This window comes from Hirundo rustica, chromosome 20 (genome assembly GCF_015227805.2).
Source record: "Hirundo rustica isolate bHirRus1 chromosome 20, bHirRus1.pri.v3, whole genome shotgun sequence".
Taxonomy (NCBI): Eukaryota; Metazoa; Chordata; class Aves; order Passeriformes; family Hirundinidae; genus Hirundo; species Hirundo rustica.
The window spans coordinates 722,501-746,180 of NC_053469.1; the positions used below are offsets into that span (position 1 = coordinate 722,501).

The 23,680-nt window shown below is 45.4% G+C and overlaps 1 protein-coding gene across 4 annotated transcripts in view; it reads left to right on the plus strand.

Annotated features, from left to right (window-relative positions):
• Window positions 1-23,680, plus strand: part of MAPKAP1 (MAPK associated protein 1) — an 80,620-nt gene that overhangs the window by 25,125 nt on the left and 31,815 nt on the right. For all 4 annotated transcript variants that reach the window (XM_040083489.2, XM_040083491.2, XM_058423133.1 and 1 more), the window contains exons 5-7: window positions 7,692-7,864; window positions 11,067-11,243; window positions 18,439-18,548. In XM_040083489.2, the coding sequence (XP_039939423.1) occupies window positions 7,692-7,864; window positions 11,067-11,243; window positions 18,439-18,548 (460 nt within the window). The remainder of the gene's footprint in view (window positions 1-7,691; window positions 7,865-11,066; window positions 11,244-18,438; window positions 18,549-23,680) is intronic.

Consider the following 23,680-nt stretch of genomic DNA (forward strand, 5'->3'; position numbering starts at 1 on the left):
ATTTTTGGGAGAAACGTTCCTGAGGGAGAGGAAGTTGGATTTTTTAATTTCTCACAGGACGGTTTTTTAGACCAGGCCTGTACTTTGACCCTAGTAGTTGAAAAATCATTTTGAAGCATTGATGGTAATTACGGAGAAAGGGCTCACTTATGGGTTTGTTTAAGCACCATGAAATCACTGATCAAAGAGTTCTTGTTTTGTAGTTAAGCATTAAATGTAAGTGAAGTGGTAATTGGTGTATTCTTGATTCCAGTATAAATTTATATTTCACTAAATTATTTTTTAATTTATTTAATATTTCCCACTCAGAATTTGTAAAGGCAATATAATGGTCAGGGGTTTTCCATGTAAATTCTTTTGTTTCCCTATCTGAACCGAAGCAGGGAAAAATTCTCCCCATCTTCTTAATACTAGCCGAGCTTGCTTGATTTACTGATAAGAGCAGTTTCTCGGGTCTTTGTGGAGATTGAATTTATAAATTTAGCACACCTCCAGCTGCTATGGACCCAAATGCTGGGGGAAAAACGGTTGAAAACGCTTTATGTCAGAAAGTGTCCTGCACTGAAGTTGCTCGAACGGCCCATCAGTGCATTTTCATGTATTTTAGGGGCACAAGCTTCCCAAGGTTGAAGTCTTGGCTGTCGAGGTGGTGGGGGAAGACCCCTCCTTAAACTGGTTCTGTGTGATGGAAGCGCTGGTGTGCCGGCGCTGCCTGCTGCCAGCTGGGAGGGCGAGTGCAGTGCCACAGAAGTGTCACTGGGACACCTTCTATTAGTTATTAGTTTTCAGTTATTAGTTATTAGTTATTAGCTCTTTTTTATCAGTCCTGGGCTCTTCCCAGTGCTGTGGGACCTGCCCTGGCACCGTGGGGCAGGCGCTCCGTGTCACCCCAGCCCAAGAGTGCACATTTCTTCCTGAGTGCAAGGAAGCTTGGCTCTGGGGGGTGGTTTGGGGGCTGATGCTGAGAAGGAAATCTCCTGGTGGGAGAAATCAAATCCCATCTCCATGAGCAGCCTGACTCCACGCCATGTTTGTCTCTCTGATGGTTTTTAAATTGAGGGGCAAAAAGCTGTTGTGATAGCATCACTAAACACTGCAGAACAAATTTCCATATAAAACCCTTCCTGGGTAGGAAATTCCAGTTAATAATGATTTGGAGAAAAACCTGTAGTAAAACTTGAGCGTGTTAGCTATTAGGAGTTTAATTTGAGCTCTGGGGGAAATGATGTATCGAGGTAGGTACAGTAAAACTGATGAGATTGCAGGCAGGTTTTACAGATGATTTTCTCTTTCTTTTAAGAATAATTGAGTCATTTTAATGATAAGCCTTGCTTGGCTTCTTTGAATGGACTGCATGTAATTAGTTGTAGCTTCAACTTTGAAATGTTTTGACAGAAAATGCATCATTTAGCGGGTGCATTTTTTCCAGCATCTGCCTTCAGTATTTGTTCATTTTCCGCAACGCACAACTTCGCTACTTCAGGTCAAATCCCAGACGCGGCCGCGTTCCCTTTGTTACCTCGATCGTTTCCTTCAGGATGAGGGAGAATAATTGCACAGAACACGTTTTGCAAGCAGCTGGAGCCCCGTTCCAGCTGAGTGCAGCACCTGCGGGCCGGCGGCGGTGCCGGCGGCGGTGCCGTGCCAGCCCGGGCTGGCGCTGCCGGGCGCTGCCGCTGCCCTTCTGCGAGCTTCAGCTGGCAGCAGTGCCAGGGAATGCACAGTGTCTGGCTTCGACTAATTAGAGGGATGATTTGTGAAACGCTGGCTATTTATTTAATTAATCACCGGCACAAAGCTATAAAACCCATATTTTAAAAATCCCTGTTAGTTTGCCATGTGGTTAATAGATTGTGGCGCATTAAAAAGTGACACGGTGATGTATTAAAAATGTTCCACCTAAGGTTGGCTGATGTCCTCGAGGAACTTGAGCTGTCTGCTTTGTGCAGCGGAAGCAGAGGATTAGAGGCTGATCTGTTCAAGGATTGAATATTTCTGAAAACATTTATCTTTTTTAGAGCATCTGTTCGTTAAAATAGATCGTGCCGTGTTCCTTAACGCACAAATAATGTTTATGGTGTAGTTTTAATTATAAGTTTTGGTTGCATTTTGTTATTACAAAGAATAACTCTATTCCTCGGTATTAAATTGTAATGTTTATTACTAAGTAAAATATATATAATTCTTCTAAAGAGGCTGTTCCTTCTCCTCACTAGAAGGAATTCGATGATGGTTTGGGGTAATGAATGCATTTCTGCTGCAGCTGGAGCAGCTCCACTTGGATCAATCTAAAAATGTGTTTTATCCCTCACCAGAGCTGCGGCAGCTGAGCAGCCCAGGGCTGCAGGGGCAGGGTGAGCTGGTGCCACACAGCTGGTGGGACATCCAACCCTCTGTGTTTGCTTGGGCACACAGAGAGGGAGCCAAATGGGGCAAAATGCCACGGGAGTGTGGCAGGTGAGGGGTGGACAGGGCCATTTGTCCTAAATCTGACACCTACGTGGCTGTAACAGGGATGGACCTGGGGTTTCTCCCTCCCTCCACGTAGCATTTGTCAGAAAAAAAAGCAGTATTAAGAATTCATATTAATAGCACTCCAAGTAAACCAGATTTTAATTCATAGAGAGTTGTATAAATGAATGCGTGTTACTATAATTGAAACGTGCTGTTACCAGCGTTATGTGTCTTATTCTTTGCTCAGGACTTACATAATTTTATTAATTGTGGGAGTGAATGCCAAGCAAGGGCAGGCAGCGATTTGGGTGCTTGACTGTGTGGTTATTTCTGTAAATCCTGGGTTTGAGGTGCGTGTGAAGGCGTGTTCAGGTGGAAGCGTGGAAGGAAACTGTCCAGCTCGGAGGTGATGTTTCTCAGCTGTGTGTTGTATAATTAACTGGTACATTAGGAGGGGGCTGGAATAAAACATGAGCATGTTAATGCAGCCTGGAGCTGGGGTTGTAGCGATCGTTGCGATGCAGAGGACGCATTGCTCAGAGCTGCTGCTGCCTCTGCAGCCTGCGAAACATCTGGACCTTTAATTGACAAATGGCGTGGTGCCGTACAGAGCAGGCATGCTAAGTGAAGTCAACAATTTAGAATAAAAAATAATAGTGTGTTATTTACCTTGGAGTTAAATATTCATACTTTGTTATGCTTTGGATAACAGGAAATTACTGGGTTAAATTTTTATGAATAGTGACAGCGTGAATAAGATAAATTAAGTATTTAATGATGTTAATGGAGTTTTACATCGTGATCTGCTAACTCTGCAGCACAAGCTGGGGCGATAGGAAGGAGAATCCTCTCCTCAGAAGGGAACTTTGAGGCTTCGTTGAGAAGCTGCAGAGCTGGCAGTGTGCTGGGGCGCAGCCCAGCCTCGCTGGGGTGTCCTGCACACGTGGTTTGAGAGTAACAGAGGGAACCAAGCGCCCAAAGTAAGGAAAAACTCCAGTGCTGCTGTAACCACCTGAAGAAATAAACCCCACTCCCATTTTGCCAGGGTAGGGAATAGTGGTGGGTTGGAGGAGGAAAGAAAAAAGAAAAATATGGTCCCTTATATTGCCAAAAACATCTGTGCTCTGATCTGTTAGAACTTTTTGTGTGTTGTAAATGCTGGCTTATTATATTTCCACTTTTCCCCTTCGAGTATTTTCTGTGTGTCAGTTAAATACATAGGAGAGTAAGTTATGTTGTGGAGGTGATTACTGGATCACAGAGTGTATTCAACACCCTGTCACCCAAACCAAAAAACATTTAACTGAATTTAAAAGTGAGAAGACATTTTGCATTTGGGAAGGGAAAAGCATTTGTTTCCATTTTGTGCAGTGTTTAGCGTTGTTTGCTGGGAGGTGAGTCAATGACTTGAATTAATTATAATTACTGAAGAGACATATACTGATTGAGCAAATAAAGTAGTAAGCTCATTCGTGCCAAGGCCATCTAATTAAATGCTAACTTTGGGTAAGCTAGATGTGCATGAAAGATTAATTTTAAGAGGTTTTTATGACTCCCACTAAATAACGATTCAGTAAAATCTTTGCATTATATCATTAGAACATCTAATCTTAAAGTGATATAACATTTAGTCACAGAACTCCATTGTGCAGGAAGAGGCAGTAAATTGTCAGTGTTGAAAATCAATCACTTTTCTCCTGGAAATGTTTATGGACTTTGTTTTAATTTTGTGCCGTGGTGTGCAGTGGAGCAAAGCAGGAGTGAGAAGGACACGGTGTACCTGAGTCTCCCACAGCTCCCTGTTCTGCAGGTGCTGCAGCACCTTTTGGGGTGAGTTGTCCTGGGGTGGACGAGCTCTCCCCAATATCCTGTGTCAGGTGAGGCATCAGTGAGCACACCTCCCCTGCTGAAGGTACACATCATCTGCTGTTGCAGGGAGGGGTGCATTCCCTCGTGGACTTCGATTAAAATTTGATTTTAAATCCTAGAAAGACATCTTATATTGGAAAAATGGATAGATTTTAATTTTTTTTTTTTTTTTAATTTGACATGCTGTAGGAGAGCACCATTAATAAAAATACTAGGAAAATTTTCTATGATTTATTGTACATTTTCAGTGTATCCAGTTACTCCCCACTTTCTTAAAGGATTGCTGGGATATAACATTTCCAACAATAAAAGCTTAATGGAATCAGATTTGTGATTTCCTAGAAAATTAACGAGATATTTTGTCAATTTTATTCCAGACTTCATTTGTCAGAATATACAGTGTCCAGTGACAAGCTAAAAGAATTTTTTGACAAATTAACTGTGCCACAGGTGACAGATCAGGAAAATGTTAATTTAACAGCCCCTTTATGCTTCCCAGATTTATTGGAGGCTATTAAGGAAACTCGAAATGGTAAGGCCCCTGGCCCTGAATAGATTTTCCATTGAATTTTATACGGGATCTATTAATAAAGTTTGATGCTGCCTCTTTGAATATCGGTAATTGTCCTTTATCTTCTGGGTTTCCTCAGCATTTCCCCTTGGAATGCAGTTTTTAGTTGGGAGCAAGAAGGGATTGTGGTTCCAGTACTGCCTGTGGTCTGGTTCGGAGCGGTTCCTCCTGGAGAGGAGACTCCCGGTCCGTGAGGAGCCAGGAGCTGTCACTGGTGGTGTCCAGCGTGGCCGGAGCTGACCCCTGGCCACAGCCTGGTCCCACCGCGTCCAGCCTCGCCCCCTGGGCTCTGAGCACGCAGTAATGGAGCTCTCGGGGACTTCCTGCACAATTAACGCTTCGCAGGAAGGGCTGAGGGTATGGATCGGCTCTGGCCCACAGGCAGGGACCTGATGGGTTGGATTTATGGGGTGGTTCTGAGCAAACACCCCCAGTGTGCAATAAACACAGCAGAGGTTTCCTCCAGCCCCCCTCGATGTGGGACTGATCAGTCTCAGCCCTGACCTGCGGGTTTATACAAACATTTCCTACCCGGTGTGACAGTGGATGTTCTCATTACCAATAGAAAATCTAATTGCCTTCGGGTTTCAGCCTCTCTAATACCCCATGGCCATCAGCTTTACAGACCTTTGATTGATAAAACTATTTCTCTGACTTTTTAAAAGATCTTGAGTATAACAGCAGTGCTTTGAGTTGTTTCCCAGTCCTGCTGTTGTTGGGATTGCTCCTCTTGCTCAGATGTGTGACTTTTACCTGGTTTAAGTCTCCTGTCAGTTTGGTTTTCACATTGAGTGTTTGTGAGTAGGAGAACAGGATAGCTGTAGTGGAGGGAGTTTGGACAAGAAAGATACCGAAAATAGGCTGGAGGAGGTAGAGGAGATTCAGAGATGAGGAAGAACTAAGAAAGGTTGAGTTAAAAACCAGCAAACACCAAGTAAGTCACAGAGCCGTGCTGTGAGAGGAGCCCCAGGAGTGTGACTGTCAGTTTGTGATTGCTGGAGCCCAGGGCCCCTGAATGGGGTGATTTTATGAACTCCTGGGTTTGGGTTATGGGTTCACACCGTTCATGCAGTGGCTGATGGATAATCTGGTCTCTTCGGTCATTGGTCCCAGCTCCTGGCTCCTTTGTCCCTTCCCTGCCTTGGTGCTGGGTGTGTCAGTTGTAACCTTGGCATGGATTCCGACATCTGTGTGTCCATTTTTCTTGGATTTTCATTATCAGGGCCCAGCGTTACTTACAGTTCTGGCCTCCTTGGATTAATATATGTAACTGAGTTAGCGTGCCAAGGAGCCACATTCATTTCCTGGTAAGTGCTGTTTCCTCCTTCTCTTGCCAAAGCAGCCCCAGCTTGGGGGTGTCTCTGCCCACAGCCACAGTGTCACCGATTCTCTCAGCCTCACGTGCCCTGGGTGTGCATCTGGGCACAGACAGGTGATTTGTCACCTGGAACCTGGTTATTTCCCTTTAAAAATACATTGTGGAAGTAGAAAAGCAGAGAGATGGAGAAAGAAACCCACCCTTGTGTTTTTTACCAGCTGTGGCTCTGTTGTGTTTATGATTTTGTGAGGTTATGGGTGGTTTCTCAGAGTGTCCCAGGCACATGAGCTCAAGCAAAGGTTGTTCAGGTTTATCCAAAAAGAGTCTGTTGCAAACTTAACCCTTCCTTTAAATGAGCAAAACCAGTTTCTTCTTACCCTAAAAATATGGGAAGAGGAGGTATCTGTTCCGTAAAAATGCTTTCTTAAAAAACAAATTTATTATGTTGGGATGGATTTTAATAATACTTTTAGCTATGCCAGTATGAATAACTTTAAATTCCTATTACTTCTCTAATTTATAATCACACTGAAGGATCAAATGGTTTTTAACAATATATTGAAATTAGCACATGGCATTTAACTCCCTGTTTTATGCTCTCATTATAGATTTATAGCATTGAATCCTTTTATTCTGTTACTTAGAATTCCAAGTGATTAATTTAAGAAACCCTTTCTCTTCTCAAGGCCCTTGTAATATGGAGAGAGATGGAGACACAGAGTTATTTTGAGTGCTTTGGAAGAGGGGATCAGGATGTGCAATCTTTTGTTTGTTTAAAAGATCTCGGTGTGAAAGCTACAGCCCTACCTGCAGTAGATTAAACATTCTTTTCTTGTAATTCAAACTTCATAGATCTCTGTGTTAGTGTGTGTTTTATGGTTTATTTAATTGTCAATCTCCAGAGCACTAAATGGATTCTTTTCATCCAGTAAGTTCCAATGTACCCCAATGTTAGCTGATTCTTCTTGGTGTATTCAAACAGAGCACTTCAGTGCCTCAGCTGTGTGTGTGACTTTGTTCTCTTGGCCAGCCAAGGCCAAGCCTTGGTGAGTGGGTATCTGTGCCCCTCTGGGGGCTCCCAGGTAGTGGGGAAGAACTGCAGAAGAGAGCAGAAACGCAGAAACAAGGGTAGTGCACTTCAGAAGTCTTAGGCAGGTTTGTTGGGTCCCTTTTCCTCCCCATCCCACACATAATTCGGGTTTTTTGGATTCTGCAGGAGCGTGGGCTCCTGCAGCAAAGTTCAGGCTCTTTATGGAAATCTGTGAAAACATGTCCAGATATTTCATGTCCTTTTTACAGAGAAACAGCAGGGAAACAATTGGAATTTAAATGTTCAATCTTCTTCCAATTTGAAGCCGTAGTAGCATATTTTAGTTTTCTAAAACTAGTTTTTGCTGAACAGAACTCCATCCACCTAGATTTTCTATAAACCTTGTCACACTCTTTTCTACATTCTGATGAAATCCCTTTCCTCAACAGGGCCACGTTGGTACAACGGCAACCAAAAAAATTGATGTCTACCTCCCACTGCACACAAGCCAAGACAAGCTGCAGCCCATGACCGTGGTGACCATCGCCAACGCCAAGGTGCACGACCTGATCGGGCTCATCTGCTGGCAATATACAAGTGAGGGCCGGGAACCCAAGCTGAAGTAATGCTCTTTCTTTACTACCTCTTCACCTCTAAACTTCTCCTCTGCAGCCTTTTTGCGTACTGAAATGGATTTCTTTGTCAGTGTTTGGGTATATAAATCTTGGCACCCTCACATTTATCAGTATTTCCCTCCGAGCAGCGCACGTGCACCTCCAGCCATTTCTCCTTCAATTAACTGCTCTGTGCTGGGAAATGATCAACAGGAAGGCTTGGATCTGTAAATGAATCATTTCAAAACTATGTAAAAATAACGCAAACTTCATCTCTTGGTGTCACAGAGGCTTTTGTGATTTCATGCCCCACCAGTGAGTGGAGAGTTCCATGAACCATCACTGCCCACAGCAAAGGCAACAGTGGGAGGAAATGAATTTCACTGTCTGCCTGGAAGGATAAGATGCTATGATGTGTCAAAAAGTGCTCATGAGCAAGGAGGCTGTCCAATGTAATCAAATCTCAGAGCAGAAAGAATAAAATTAATAATGGAGGCGTGAGTTCCCAAGAGCACGTGTTAGATACAGCAGCAACTGAGAATCTGGGGACAAAGGCTCAGATTCAGGGGCAGAGCCTCGAGTTTCCAAGAAGTTTGTTTGCTTGTAGGTTCTTGAGTGTTTCTCATGTCTCCATCATCTTTTTTTTTAGCATTGCTGACTGCCAGTCCTGGAGCAAGGACTGATTTAACTGTAAACTAATTCTCATATTTCCAAGTAAGGAAGGAGCTTGTGTAGGGTACCCATTCTACACTGGCCATTTGCTCCTGATTCAGTCAGAGTGTAAAGAGACAAAGTAGGGATCACTGTGGCACTGCAATAAAATACACCTATAGAATGCCTCAGACGAGTATACAAGGCATGCGGAGTGACAACTATACCTGCTAGTGACACTGTGAGAATAATGAGAAGGTTTTAGACTTTATAATTAGGAGAAACAACCCCTTCTGTCTTTAGGAAAAGAATATATTACTGCCTAATTCCTTTCCCTAAAAGATAGGTGTAAGAGTCTGAAGTGAATGAGTACTCGTTGACAGCTTTGAGAACATTCTGTATTCAATTAGGCTGCCTTTTTTATTATAATTGTATTGTATTTGTCTCTATTCAGTCTCTTGGTTCGAGGAACCACTGACAGTGTTAGCAGCCCCGTCCCTGGCCTCTCACACAAGAACTGGGGCTGTAACCCAGCAGACCATCTTCTTGCCAGCCCCTGACAGATGTGCTGGAATGATTCCACCTGCAAAAAATAAACAAAATCCCTTTCTAGGAAGAAATTAATAGTGGGATGCACAATTCAAATACATTTGCTATTTTTAGGAGTGAGGATTGCTGTTACTTCCCTCAGTTTTTGTACTGAGCTTTTAAGTTCCCAACTTGAATCTCACTCAGCCTGGTGGAGGTTCAAAGTGCAGAACAGTTTTACTGGCTGGACTTGTTGGGTTTTTTAACACATTGTAGCTAAATCTGAGTCAGTGTTCAGGAACCCAGTCCGTGATTGCAGACATTTTAACCCCTTTGTTCTGTGGGATTTAACCAGCTCTATGTATTTTCCCTGTGTTTGGTGTTGGTGCTGGTGGCACTGGGGTGGCTTTGGGACCATGCTGGCTGTGTCCAGTGGTGTTCAGTGGTTCAAAAGCAGGGCTTGGTCTGTAATCCCCCAGCATGGGAAGGATGTGGAGCTGCTGGAACAAGTCCAGAGGCTCTGTCCCCTCTGCTCTGGGGACAGGCTGGCAGAGCTGGCATTAGAGCCCCTGCCAGGAGAGCTGCAGAGGGGCTGGGGACAGGGCACAGGGAATGGCTCCCACTGCCAGAGGGCAGGGCTGCATGGGAGACTGGGGAGGAATTCCTGCCTGGGAGGCTGGGCAGGCCCTGGGTGCCCAGAGCAGCTGTGGCTGCCCCATCCCTGGAAGGGTTCAAGGCCACAAAGTTTCTTTACTAGTATTTGCAGAATTTTCAAAATTCAGAGTGGTGAATGTTGCTGAATTACCTTTTGGTTAGCAAATTTGCAGGTTACATTAACAGCAATGCATCATTATTCCCTGTTTTCTATAATAAATGTCTTAGTCATGACAAGATGCCTATAGATCACCTGGACTAAGCACTCCCAATAAAGCACAGTTGCAACCAAAGGTTTGTGAATTAATTGAGAAAATTGCAAATCAGGTAGTCAGTGAAATAATTCATTGTCACATCCAATCAATAAACTTTGTAAATCAACTCATTTAATTCAAAAAATGATCTATATAGATCAAGCGACCAATTAAACAATTAGCATACACTTTACAATTAATTAATTTAAGCATCAATCATGCAATTAAAACTCCAAATTTAAACTGCAGAGTTTAGAAACATGCTGCCACGTGCACCTCCAGCTTTACTGCATGGCTGGGGAAAGGCCTGAGTGCTGGCAGGTTTACAGTCAGAAAGAACACTTATTTTCAAGTCAATAATTTAAACTGAAGTAACAGTTGAAATAGATTTCAATGCTAGGAAATTATGATTAATACCTGTTTGGTATCTATAAGCAGTTGTTTCCCTCTGGGCTTTCATCTGTGGAAAGAAAGAGGCTCAGCTCTTTATTTCTTTCACATTGTATCTGTTTCAACTTTCTGTGTTAGTTCTGCTTGTTGGTGTTTATTAATTTGTAACTGCTTTTGGTGACTGAACTTAGGTATTTAGTAAAGGTAAGTTTTCTGCTAATCATTGCTACTGTGTTGGAGAGATTTTTTGACTTTCCCCGTAGTTCATTACCCTTCTTACCTTCCCGAGAGCACTCTCTGCTTTTCCAGCCCCCAGACACTAAACTTCCACAGATGTTTGATCTGTGAAAAATCACAGCTTCCTCTTGTTTGCCTTAGCTCCGAAGCGTAGTCATCGTATAAATAAATTTTCACAAATGGAGAAATATTACTTCCTGCTTTATGAAATCATGAAACCTTTATAGATTTTATTGTGTTTTAATCATTGCCAGGTTTTGCTTGCGGAGCAGCTAAGGACAAAGAGCGCTTTGCTGTGAGGTTTGGGTTTTCTGTCGCCGCAGGGTTGCGGCGGTCGGGACCTCTGGGGACGTGTTTGTGCAGGTGTCCCCAGCGGCATTTCAGAGCCTGCTGCTGCACAGGTGCCCGTGCAGGCTCCGGTGCATGCTCCCTGTGCTGTGCTGTGCTGCGCTGTGCTGCGCTGTGCTGTGCTGACCGAAGGCGCTCTCTGTTCCAGCGACAACGTCAGCGCCTACTGCCTGCACATCGCCGAGGACGACGGCGAGGTGGACACCGATTTCCCACCCCTGGACTCCAATGAGCCCATCCACAAGTTTGGCTTCAGCACCCTGGCACTGGTGGAGAAGTACTCGTCCCCGGGGCTGGCGGCCAAGCAGTCGCTCTTCGTGCGCATGTGAGTAGAGCCTGGCCTGGGCACAGCTCCGCGCCAGCCCTCCTCCTGCCCTCCTCCTCCTCTGCTGCCCTCCCCCTGACCTCGTCAAAATTCGTGTGTTGGTGCTGCTCTGCAGTGAGAGAAGTGGTTTTATAGACAAATAGTTGTGGTGTGGCTTAACAGCAATGCCGTGGTCAGGAAGGGAAGCGAGCAGTAACCAAGCACGCCAGCTGGAACAGGACTGGACATTCCCCTCCCAGGCCCAGAGGAGTTTTGATGAGGGACATCCCACCCACCCCTGAGACCTGAGCTTGTAGATCAAGAAGAATTTGCCATGTCCTTAGCAGTGAAGTAGGGATATATACTGTGCTTGATCACTTTTATTTTTCTTTGCTTGTGAATGAAAAATCTCTTAAACCATCAGAAGGCCTTAATTACTAGAACAAAATGCCAGGAGCATAAGCCACTTCTTACTTGGGAAAAATATTTCATGTTTGGAGCTCTTGAAATGAAAATGCTAATAGGGTTTTCCTGGTTATTGGACATTACTTACATTTCTTAACACCACAGCTGCTTCTAGTTCTGAATAATCAGACTTTTTTTTTTTTAATCTGGCTTATTTAATTAGTTTTTATATTCTTTATTGTGTACTGCGTTTCTTAGTGACGTTCCAAAGCATCCTACAGAAAGCCATTGTCAGAAATCCCACGTGTATTCCCAAAGGCCACATTCACTTTGTTCCACTGCATTAGGGCACTGGGAAATAAAATATTCTGGCCCCAGTGTTCACAACTGAGTTATTCAAGGCTGAGATGCTGGGCTGTGCTGCACTGAGGCTGTGGTGAGGAAGGGGAGGTCATTGTCAATAGACAGCTCTAAATTGTTGCTGATTTCTCATCTGGAAAGAGTCCCCTTTCCCTGCTGCCCCCTCCCCCTGAGCTGGGGTCAGTTTTCACTGCAGGGACCAGGGGTGGGCCAGGGTTTGGATGCTGGCTCGGAGGAGGTGGCACTGCCCTTCCCCTGGGAGCCCAGAGACCTCAGGGGTCTCTGCCTGGAGCTAGGAGCAGGATTAGGGTCCAGCTGCAGATCCTGCAGAAAAATGCAAAGTCTTTTGGTTTGTCATCGTTTGTGCTGGTGTGAGGAGCTTCCTTGCTGCTGAGGAGAAGTAGGACAGCTGCATCATAAGCAGTGCTCTTTTGAAAAGGTCATTTTGGTTCCAGTGTCCACGTTTTAATTTTAAATGGCTTGTGATTACTGTTAATACCTAAATAGTTAGATAATATTACCTAAATAGTTCGGTTTAAATTAGAATTTTTAATGTGTCCCCTAGAATAAAGAATTACTTGATCATCACTTGATCAAGAGGTTGTTACCTCAGTGAGTTTAAATGTATGTGCTGTCTTATTTTTGTAGGGATTTGTTGTAAATTCTATGTCTTCTTCCTCCCCTGTCACCCCACCGGCGCACGTAATTGTGGTTTTGTATTTTGCATCTTTTTTTTTCTTCCTCCTCGTGCTGAAGTATCTCAGCTGCTGCCATGTCAGCCTTGTGACTGTAATGTTTATTAATATTGAATCACTGTTGAAAAATGTTGCTGCTTGTGAGAAGCTGGGTGCTGGAGCCGTGCTCGCTCTCCGCTCTCGCCGCGCTGACCGCGGTGGAGCCCCGCCAGGGACCCCGCTTCAGCAGGACGTGTTGGAGCAGGAGCACTTTGCAGAACTTCAGACACTTCAACTCCTGCCAAGGCAAACCCTGAGCCACTTGAGTTGGTTATAAATACCCAGAGGTGGTGGCTGGAAGTAGCCCGCAGTGCAGTTTATATTCCGAGCTGGATGCGAATGTCTTTGTGGCTGTACAGAGTAGTAAATAATTGAGTTTGATTAGGGAGAGGGACCTCATTATCCCCCCACCTGTGCCCAGCTGGTAGGGGAGGGTCGAAATGAAGCCATTAGCTGTCGCTCTTACTGGCATCTCAAAGAGCTCAAATACATCTGTGTCTTATTTTCTTTTCTGGCACAATCAGTCGAGCAAGCTAAGCAGGCATGACCGAATTTGGCAAGTTCCAAGGACTCTGGCAAAGTTACACAAGGAGAAGACGGAGGGCAGTCGTTCTGGCTGCTCGCTGCCCATTAGTCTAGCGAGTTATGTTTTTGGAAGGTGGCTGCTCTGGAAAGCAGAGCTTTGTCCAGCCTCAGGCGCGGCGCTCGCACACGGCCCCGCTCTCCTGTCCAGAGTGTTTGTCAGGGAAAGGCAAACAGAGCACCACATCCATGGAAATGCAGACTTCTTGAGGTGGTGAGGTCATACCTGAAAGGCTTAAAATAAATCTGTACCATCATTAGGGCTTTTTCCCTTGGAAATTTTATCATTGGAGCTTGACACACTCCATCTAATGGTGTTTCGAGGAGCTGTGGCTCAGCTGCCAGTTGGCACACAGAGGAAATTTGGCATCCAGTTCCTCTGCTCTGTAGCACTTTTTTTTCTGTTTTGATATTGTACTTAAATTGCTTTGACTATTACATACAAATTTTCAAAGCAGCACCTCTGCCATTCCCAATAGTTTAAGGTTTGAAACCCTTTTGAAATACCAGACTTGCACTGTGCATTTGCAAATTCAGTTCAAAGCCCTGAAATGTGGTTTTTCTTGGACTCCAGCAGCACTCCCCAAAAGGCCTGTTCCTGGTTTGTACATGGAGGTGGGTAGTCTGCAAAGTGCATTTTAGAATATTCATATAAAATTTAAGACAGTTAATGTGGGTGCAGAATTAAGAATGTGGCTCCCAGGGTAGTGGAGTGGGAGGGGTAGGAGGGCACCAGAAGATTTGATGGAGGTCTGAGGACTGTTACAGTGGTGTCAAAATGCAGCCAGTTAAACTCAACAGCACACAGAACTATGCAAGGCCAACCTGAGATGCACAAAAGCAGGTCATTTAGGCTCAGAATAAAAATTGTGCCTGGCATTAGTTAGTCTGGTTCCTATCACTCTGCACTTTATCTTAAAAATTACCCAGCTTAAGGTAAGTCCATTGCATCAGCTGGGATTTTGAGTCTTAACTCTGACTTTGTGCTGATCAAGTGGAAATTGCTATTAGTCACTCCCAGGCACTTCCCAGCCATGCCAGCTGGTTATGCAGTGAGCTTTAAGTGCTATAAATTCCACTTCTGGAAAATAAATTCCACTTCTCTGTTAAAAAGAAAAAAATATATCTATAAAAAATAAAAAAAAATTAAAATTGCTCCAGATCAGAAAGGAGCTTTTTGAAAAGTTCTCGTTTGGAACAGAAACCTTTTGTCCTTCCAGTGTAGGTTGTTTTATTTTGTGGCAGAAGGGGGGGACCCAGCCTGTTCCTGTGGCACCTCGGCACCATGAGGAGAGCCCACGGCAGCTTCTGCCTCTGCTGTTGTTTCCCTTTCCCTCTCCTGAACCTTGCCACCCTGGCTCCGGCACGGAGGCTGTAAAAGAAGATGGAAAGCCAAGTTACTGCAGAATGATCACTATCATTAACATTCACGGGTGGTTCACTTATCATTCCTGACTGCACAGACATGGCAGCCGTTATGAAACGTCCACAGGTGTAGCACGATGATACATATTACATTGTGCCACAATGGATTTATGTATTCTGTAACAAAAGAAAAGTGTAATGAAAAAATACAGAAGGTAATCCTTTATTCCTCCACTGCACAATTTATCAGTAATGCCTGTGGATGATAAGTGCCAGGGATTTCCTTTGCTTGATTTAACCTTGTCACCCAGGTATGTTTTTGCAAAATGACAGAAAATACAAGCTAAGGAATTTCTTTGGCTCCCAATTTGCCAGCAACAGTTTTAATTGATTGACCAGCATCTGCTTGTCTGTCCTATTTTCAGTGTGTTGACTTAAAACAAAGATATCACACCTTAGAGTGAGGTAGAACACGTGGTATGTGATTGCAATTAAGGATGTGCTGGGATTGGGCTGAGTGGGGACAGGCCATGGCCACGGCCAGTGCAGAGCAAGCTGGGGAGTGGTGAGGTGAGGTGAGGTGAGGTGAGATGGGTGTGTGTTTCTCCAGCACAGCCTCCTGTGCTGTGCTCACTCAAGGCAGGGCTCTGCTGGGTTGGTGGGCTTCCAGAGGATCCGGTGCCGAGCGCGGCTCCAGGACACCCCGGCAGCGCATCCAATGACAGGACAAGGAGCAATGGCCTTAAACTAAACCACTGGAAGTTCTACCTCAACATGAGGAAGAACTTCTTTCCATGGAGGGTGGCAGAGCCCTGGAACAGCTGCCCAGGGAGGGCTGGAGTCTCCCTCTCCGGAGACATCCCCACCCCACGTGGACACGTTCCTGTGTCCCTGCTCTGTGTGACCCTGCCTGGCCAGGGGGTTGGACAGGGTGATCTCCAGAGGTCACTTCCCACGGCAGCTAATCTGTGATTCTACAGGGTTTCTCCTGGGCACAGGAAATGTGCTCTGGCTCGCTGGCGTGGCCCCGGGGTGACGGCAGGAGCTCTTTGGTCTGGGCTGACATCCACCCCGGGCTCAGACGTGTGGGCTTGCCGAGTGCTGAAATGTTGTACTGAGGTTCTCTGGTGCCTTGTGAGAGGAGAGCCAGGGCAGGGAAGGGACCAGGGTGGGGTTTGGCCCCTCTGGCTGTGCTCCAGAGCAAACAGCCAAGAGTTTACAAAAGCGGGGTGCGCTCGGCGTTTCACTGCTCCTGCCAAGCACTCACTCACGGTTCGCACACTAAATATAGCAAAACACAGAGCCTTTCTTATTTTGCTTTGATCGGTAAAATAAACTTTTAAAGATTGTTCTGGGATGAGATCCAGCTTCTGAGGCAAAGAATGGCCGTGGCTCGGGCAGGGGTTAGTAATGGAGTGTCAGGGAAATCAGGCTGACAGCTCTCAGGCCAGCTGCTCGGTGGAAAGAACCGGCCGGGAACACGGGCGGGATCACAGCAGCCTGTGCTCTGTAGCAGCTGAAGTGTCAGCAACTGAGAGAGAATCTTCCCTTTTTGGGATGTTCCTGATCCACGGGCATGTGAGCAGCCCTGAGCTGGGGCCATGTGCCACTGGCCGCTCTGTGCCCATGGGAGGGGGGCTGCAGGCCCTGCTCCGTTTGGGGTGAAAAGTGTTGGAAAGCATTTTGTGCAACGGGGGCAATTGTGACTCTGGTTGTTTTGGCCATAGTGGGTTTTGGAAGACTTCTGTTGCCTTTGCAATTTCTTTTTTCCCTGGAGTATTTTAATTTATTTCCCTGTATTTTGGTTGGAATTTTCTGGAAAATCCCTGTAGGTATTGTGGAGCACTGTGTGAATTACCTGGAGGCACCAGGTGTTGGGATGGCCTGGTCCAGCATGGAGGGCTTTTCATGTAGCACTTCAGTGAGAAACCTTGTGTTGTTTAAATAAAAGCACAAAGGTAGTTTCTTTTTTGTGATTATAACTGCAGAACATGTTTTCCACTGTGAAGAACCCGCTGAGCTTTTCTCAGCAGGTCGGTTGGGACTGCAGCTCTGAGGGAAGCTTTTGGGAAGCGAGGCATTGGCCAGGGCACTGCTGGGCAAAGGGCAGGTGTGCGGTGCTTGTGTAGGTCATGGGGCTCCACTGCAGCTTCAGGGGAAATTTGCTCCTCACTGAAGTGCTTGGGAGGATCCCTGCTCATTGCAGGCATTAGTAGGAGCCTCTGAGCCCTGGGGCTGTTCCCAGGATGGCAGTGTCACCTGCAGTGTGGTGGCACTCCCTCCCTCGGCTCTGCTCCCTCTGCACTGAACACGCGGCAGAAACAGAGGGAAAAGCAGATGCATTGAAAAGGTTGGGATTATTTGGTTTGAAGACAAGTAAGATAGAGTTATAAATAATAAATGGTCTGGAGAACATAAATTTGGGGCTTTTCGGCAGTTTCATTTTGTCAGGAACAAAGGGAATTGAAAATGAAATTCAGATGAGACCGACGCACAACCGAGGAGAGGGAAAGGGCATCTCACACCAGCAAGGGGGGACATGTCCTGAGCCCAGGCTCAGCTGCTGGTCCCAGGAGCACGAGGGGCCTGCAGGACACCGAGCTGCGGCCAGCATGTGCCCAGGAAGGGGCTCCTGGCCCCAGGTCGCCCTGCAGTCAGTGCCCTGAGCACGGCAGTGAGGGGTGGGGGCTCCTCCCGGCTGGGCTGGGGGTGCCACGGCTGCCGTGGCCTGAGCTGTAGTCCCAGCATTTGTGTTTCAAAGTGACATGTAACGTGGGTTTGCTTTACAGGATGTACTTGTGTTGCTTGGATTGCTTTCGCCTGCCAGTTGCTTTTAAAAATATTCCAGCTGTGATGTTCATATAGAGCTGTACTCCCTGATTAAAATTCCTGGTTGCCAGATACAAGGCTCCTCCTCCTGCCGAAATAGCTTTGCAATCCAGTTTTTTCCATGCAGAGCAATCTCTCCGGTGGGAGCCCTCAGCTCTCACATTTCCCTGCAACTGTCTGCAGTGACATCTACTGACATGAGCCGAGACTGACTGCGAGGGCTAAGGGGCAAAATTTACTGATATGCTCGTTCAGAGTCTCTTCTATTATACTGTCATCCTCTCTGCTTCCCCGGGCGTGCCCCTCTGGGTGTTTGGCAGCAGAATCCCCCACAGCTGTCCCCGTGCTCTTTGCAGTTCTTTGTGTGGCCTCTCCCATGGGTGATGGCCAGGACGAGGACCCACTGCCTCGGATCTTTCTGGGAGATTTTGTGCCAATGCGTTCACAAGAACGTGTCCGAAGGAACCCCGTTAGGTTGGAGATAATGCATTGAAATAACACCTGGCTAGTGCTGCAAAGCTGCTGTCACTGAGGGGTGTTCTGCCACTTGTCCCTAACGTGTGGGACACGGATGAAAATGCCACTGCAAACTGCTTCCCTGCTGCGTGCTGTGAAACACCCCACAGAAACGAGCTGGGGAGATGAGGAGCCCCCAGGTACATCGGCCCATTTTTCACTTCTAATGCTGAGCACCAAGTGATCAAAAACAACAACAAGTTAGGAAAACCCTTACACCCCTTGCCTTGAATCTCAATCCATTTTGGCTGGTTTTGTGTCTGCCTTGCTAAGGCAGCTTGCTTGGTTTCTCCTTTTAACTTCCCTCTACAGCCCAACTTCGTTAACCGTGTGCCTAACGAGTGCTTTGCTTGAAGCTAACGAGGGCTGCGGGGAGCTGCCAGTGATGATTGTTTTGTAAAACTGCATGTGCATCTGTCTTGCAGAAATGCTGCTCATGGATTCTCACTTATTCAGGTGGACAGTATGAAGGTCACCATGAAGGATATCTTACAAAAGGCCTTAAAGAGAAGGAAGGGATCACAGAGAGGCTCAGGTGGGTTATTTATCGTATTTTCTAGAGGGCAGGATGTTTTTTCTCCACGAGTATATTTTATATCTCTTTTTAACTGTTGTGAACGTTGCTCATGTTTTGGGGGGGTTGTGTCCCAGCCCCACTCACGGTTCTGCGCACAGGTCTGCGTTCTCCGTGCTGGCACAAAGCTGACAGTGCAGGAGCTGCATAATGTTTACTGCAGAGCAGTATATCCATTCCTGCAAATATTTATTTATGATAACAAAGCCATTTGCATTCAAGACCAGTTCATGGTAATTTGGGATGATGGGTAGAAGTACAGCAAGTCCAGCCCATGATAGAGTTTGTTATACATACTTTTAATTTATGTAAGAAAATTATGCTTAAGCGCGATTTTAAGTAATTTCAAGGATTCATTGTTACTTGTAGTGAAAAAGAAAAATTTCCTTTCCGCAATGTTATCAGAATAGTGCTGTTATAGTTAAGGCATATGAACACTTAAAAAGGGAAAATGTACAGGGCTTGTATTTCTGTTTTAAACTATGTTTTTCTGGGGGGTAGATGTGCATCCGCATATATGTTAGTGTATATATTTCAGAAGTATAAGGCTGAGAGATCTTTCCGGCAACAAGAAATAATTACTGAGAGAAATTGCACTGAGTCTTGTCACGCAACAAAGGAACTTTAATATAAACCCATCTATATAGTGGGAAAGATAAGGATCTTGTCTTTGTAAATGAATGAAACCTCTTTATACACCCTCAGTTTTAACTATGGGGAAAAAAAATAAACCCCGTTCTCCTTAGAAAAAGTAGTTCAGTGCAGTTTTTAAATGCGTGTATAATCTGTCATGGATTTAATTAGCTATCTTCAGATGAGAGCTGAAGTTTTAATAAAAGTTAGAAGAGATAACACAGTGAAGGACACGGATGAGCTGTCTCAAGGCCATATTCCAAGGGAACGATAAGAGCTGTAAAAAATGGCAGAGAAGAGCAATTGAATGGAGCAATGAAAATCTGATTCTCGTAAAAAAAAAAAAAAGGGGGGGGGTGGAGAGGAGCAGTGCTGGGGGGTGGAGAGGAGCCCCGCCAGTCTGCAGCAATTTGGAGGGTGGCCAGGAGCCATCGCTCACCCTGGGCTGCGGCGCCTCCGTCCAGATGTGCCAACGGCACGTCGCGGCCCTTGCCAGCTGACTGCGCCGTGTGATAACCGGCTCTCTGGATGCCCATCGCTGGCCGCAGAGATAGAATTAAATGATGATGATCTTCCCACAAGTTGGGAGAGGAAACAATGCATATAAATCTTGATTTCATCTCAGCATGAGAAGTCTTTATCCATCATCACTCATAATGAACAAGTCGTTAGCGGCGATGAATGGTGTTGGGGTTTTTTCAAACACCTCTTTTGTTCACTTTTTGGGTGACTTTTATTTGTTTCCTGGGGTCAGATTTCCTGTCCCTGAAGGGAGGTTGCTAAAGGATTCACTTAGCTCAGTCTTTAAACTGCTTCCCCCCTTCGTGTGACAGATGTGTTATTCTTTGTCCATTTGAAATTTGATTCTGCTTTGACTTTGTTACTTTTGCTCAGTAGTTTTGAAGGGGGATGGACCTGGCATTTGTTCCTTCCGCTGATACATGAGCTTCTGCTGCCTTGGCCCTCCTGCTCAGAATCCTTTGCAGGAGCAGGGTATATAGGTATCAGAAATTTTTATTAACATTAACTTAGCTTATCCAAACCTTTCCTTATTCCCAATTACACCACTCTCCCAAATGAGGATTATCAGGCTTTGGGGGGGGAGGCTTAGGAAGGTCTTGCTGTCATCTTTAAAGCAGCAGCAATTGTAGCTGTGTGCACAGAGGGGAGCCTCTGGATCAGAGAAGCTGTGCCACTCCCCATCTGCCACGGGCTGGGAATGCTGTGAGGGCAGGGAGAGCTCAGGATGCCACCACAGTGGGCACAGAGAGGCTGGAGCAGGAGTAGGAAAAGATTTTGCCATCATTCCTCACCTACCACCACATCCCTCGTCGTTGGAGAGGATGCAGGGATAAATGGAATTGCAGATCAGAGCATTAGCACAGCACAGGCCTGAGCCAGGGTGCTTCAGGTCATTATTAACCAGTGCATTAGGATGTCAAAGTTCTGAATAAAAGATAAGACATAACTCGGGAGAAGCATTTCTCCTCGTTCAGCAGTGTTTCCTTTAAAGCTGATTGGCCTGATTTTTAAAAAGTCGTTACCAAAAATAGACTGAACGTGTTTATTTAAAGTTTTTGGGATAGTTTAATAAAACTTGAAATGCCCATGAGCTTTTCTGGCTGTCTTCAATGGACCTCCAGGATCAATCTATTCAGGACAGATTAATTTATTACATTTCAGTTTATGCTGTTTTCAAGTACTGGTAGAAGCAGTTGCTTTCTGATCTGTTTTCACCAGTGATTTACAGGACATTTTTCAGACTAAATTGGTAGGAAAATGGAAACCTGGCTTGGCTACTTTGGGTGAAGGAAATTTGAGGAATTCCTGGTGTACAGTTGGGAAGGGTTTGTTCAGCATGCCCAGGGCTAAAACACTAGACTAGTTTTCTCTAACTACTTTGTTCAGCCAGTAACGGCTTATTTGTTGCAGCAAAATACTGGTCAGTAGGAGACAGGAGTGGGCTACAACCTTTGCTTCATAGAAAGAGGGCTGAAAAAACAGAAGCAATATTCTGACTGTGCCTAGCTCTATTTAGATAAAATTATTGAAAACTGTTCAAATTATTTCACCTTCCTTGCAATTCTTCTTCCTTAGTGTCTCGAGGCTTTTGACATACGAACTCTGACCGTTTTTAAATAACAATATTTGAGCCAGTCAAGGGGGAGTGCAGGGGGTGAAATAACTGGATGTGTTGTAGCTGAGAGAGCCGTGGCCCCGAGTCCTTTCCTGGAGGACGTGGTTGTCCTGCAGCAGGACTGTGGGACCTGGTGACCTGTCCCAGCACAGGCACCCACGGGGGGTTAATGGGAGTGCTGGATCATCTCCTGCCACGTGCCCAAATAACCAGCTGGGAGAAGTACCTGGGAATGGCTGCAAGTTAGGAAAAAGCCTGTAACAACCAGTCAGTGCTGCATACTGGAGAAGATAAATCTGCAGAGGAAATCGTTGAGGCAGATGTTTAATTAGTTGGAGCCAGGCTGGATAAATCAGGATAGGAGCTGTCTATGGAGATATGCCGGTGTGCCTTCCCTTCCTCTGGGCTGGTGTCACTGGCTTTAAAAACAAACTGTTCTTTTTGCTGAGGAGAGGAGCAGCAGAAAGAGTCCTACAACCTCTCGCTTACTGTAATGGATTCCCCTGTGTACACTCATAAAATAGAAAATGTAATTGATGTTTTCTTATGGTAATGAAAACTAACGAAGTCGAATACTTTATCATCAATTTGTTTAACCTATTGCATGCTCAGCAGCGTGTATGGCACAGGCATATTTTATGGGAGGGCTGGAAATAAAACACTGCAGTTGTGGGATGAGCTTCTAAGGGAGACCTTGAGGGGGCTCAGGGGCACTACTCCTTCAAGAGGGCTTTCTGAAAATAGCCCAAATGGGAGAGAAAGAGCCCGAGGATGGAGGGATGCCCCAGCCACAGACAGGAGAGCTGGGAGCTCCATCAGTGCCTCAGGGACCTGGCTGGGGCCAGCACTGCTCAGGCACTGGGATAACAACTCTTGGAGAGCCCTGGTGTCCTGAGGTGGTTTAAGGATTGTTTTGTGTAATCCTGACATGCCTACATCTCCTTTCTTTGAGCACTTCAGCAGCTGATGGTGTAAATATAAAATCTCCCTGCAGTGTGGCAGATCTGCAGAGCAGAACTCATATGCTGGAGATTGGGAGCATAAGAACTTCCTGTTCTCCTTGAATTTATCAGTAAAAATGTCAGATACTCTGCTGCCTGGATTTTGACCAGCTCTAATAACCGAGTCCTGAAAAGCTGTTTCAGAAGGTGAGATTTGGGTATTTTAGTCCTTGGGATGATTCTGCTCCCCAGAGATCAGTAACAGCCTTACCATTAACTTCTGGAGCAGGTAGCTGTTAGGCATGCTTGAAAATCCCACCCTCGGGCTTGGCAGAGGAAGTTTTGTAGGTCGTACAGATCATGTTGCAGAACTGTAAAACATTACCCCTAGAACTTGATTTGCTTTACTGGGAAATGATTTTCCTGCTCAGTCATTCTGATGTGTGTTTCTGCTGGCCTTACTTTCACCAATACTCATGTGATACCCCATTAACATGTAAGAAATTTGGGTTGTGGTAGATGTGCACTTTAAATCCTTCTTTTTTAGGGAGGATCAGTGGGACCAAGGCAGGCACAGCTCTTCCAAGGTGGAAGGCACAGCCCATGCTCTGATCCCACAGCTCAGCTGAGGCTGGGGCTGACAGCAGCCCACAGTGTGCAGCAGGCAAGGAGATCTTATCAGGCTTTTTATATCTGCACCGAAGCCTGCACTCAATATTCCCCATAAAATATGTTTGCATGGATTACGATTTTAAGAACATAAGAAAGATGGTGACTTCATCCTTGATACTTCATGTGTCTTGATGCCATGGTGATTCTCAAATTAAATATGTGCAGGAACTATATGTACACTTGGAAGTTATCTCCCTGCCTGTGAGCTGTCTCATTCCCGCTGCTCTTCAACAAACACATTCCCTGGGACGCCAGTTGCCTTCTCCTCCAGAGCTCGACTGAATGGACTATAAATACTAATGTAAAGTAAATAACAATGCAGAAAGAATGTGTGCAGAGGCTTTGTTTTCAAACAAATTAAGCATCGATGCCAGTATAAAACCAAATGTTCTTAGAAGGAGATGAGAGACAAAACTAAACAACATAAAATGCTGAAATGTTGGAATAGTCCTGCCAGTTCCTGGTCCATGTCAGCCTCTCTTCATCTGAAATTTCTAGTGAACAGAGAAGTCTCCTCTGATTAATCTTGTCTGATTTCAAGTAGAAATTCTTTGCAGGGTGAACATGCTACTGATTATTATTTAATAGCTGCCTCCGACTGCAAACATCCTCCGACCAGAAAGGCTCAGTCCTTTTAAGAACAAAATGCTCTACAAGTTTAATTGTTATAAACAAAACCTTCTGCCAACATTGCACAGACGTGACCTGTA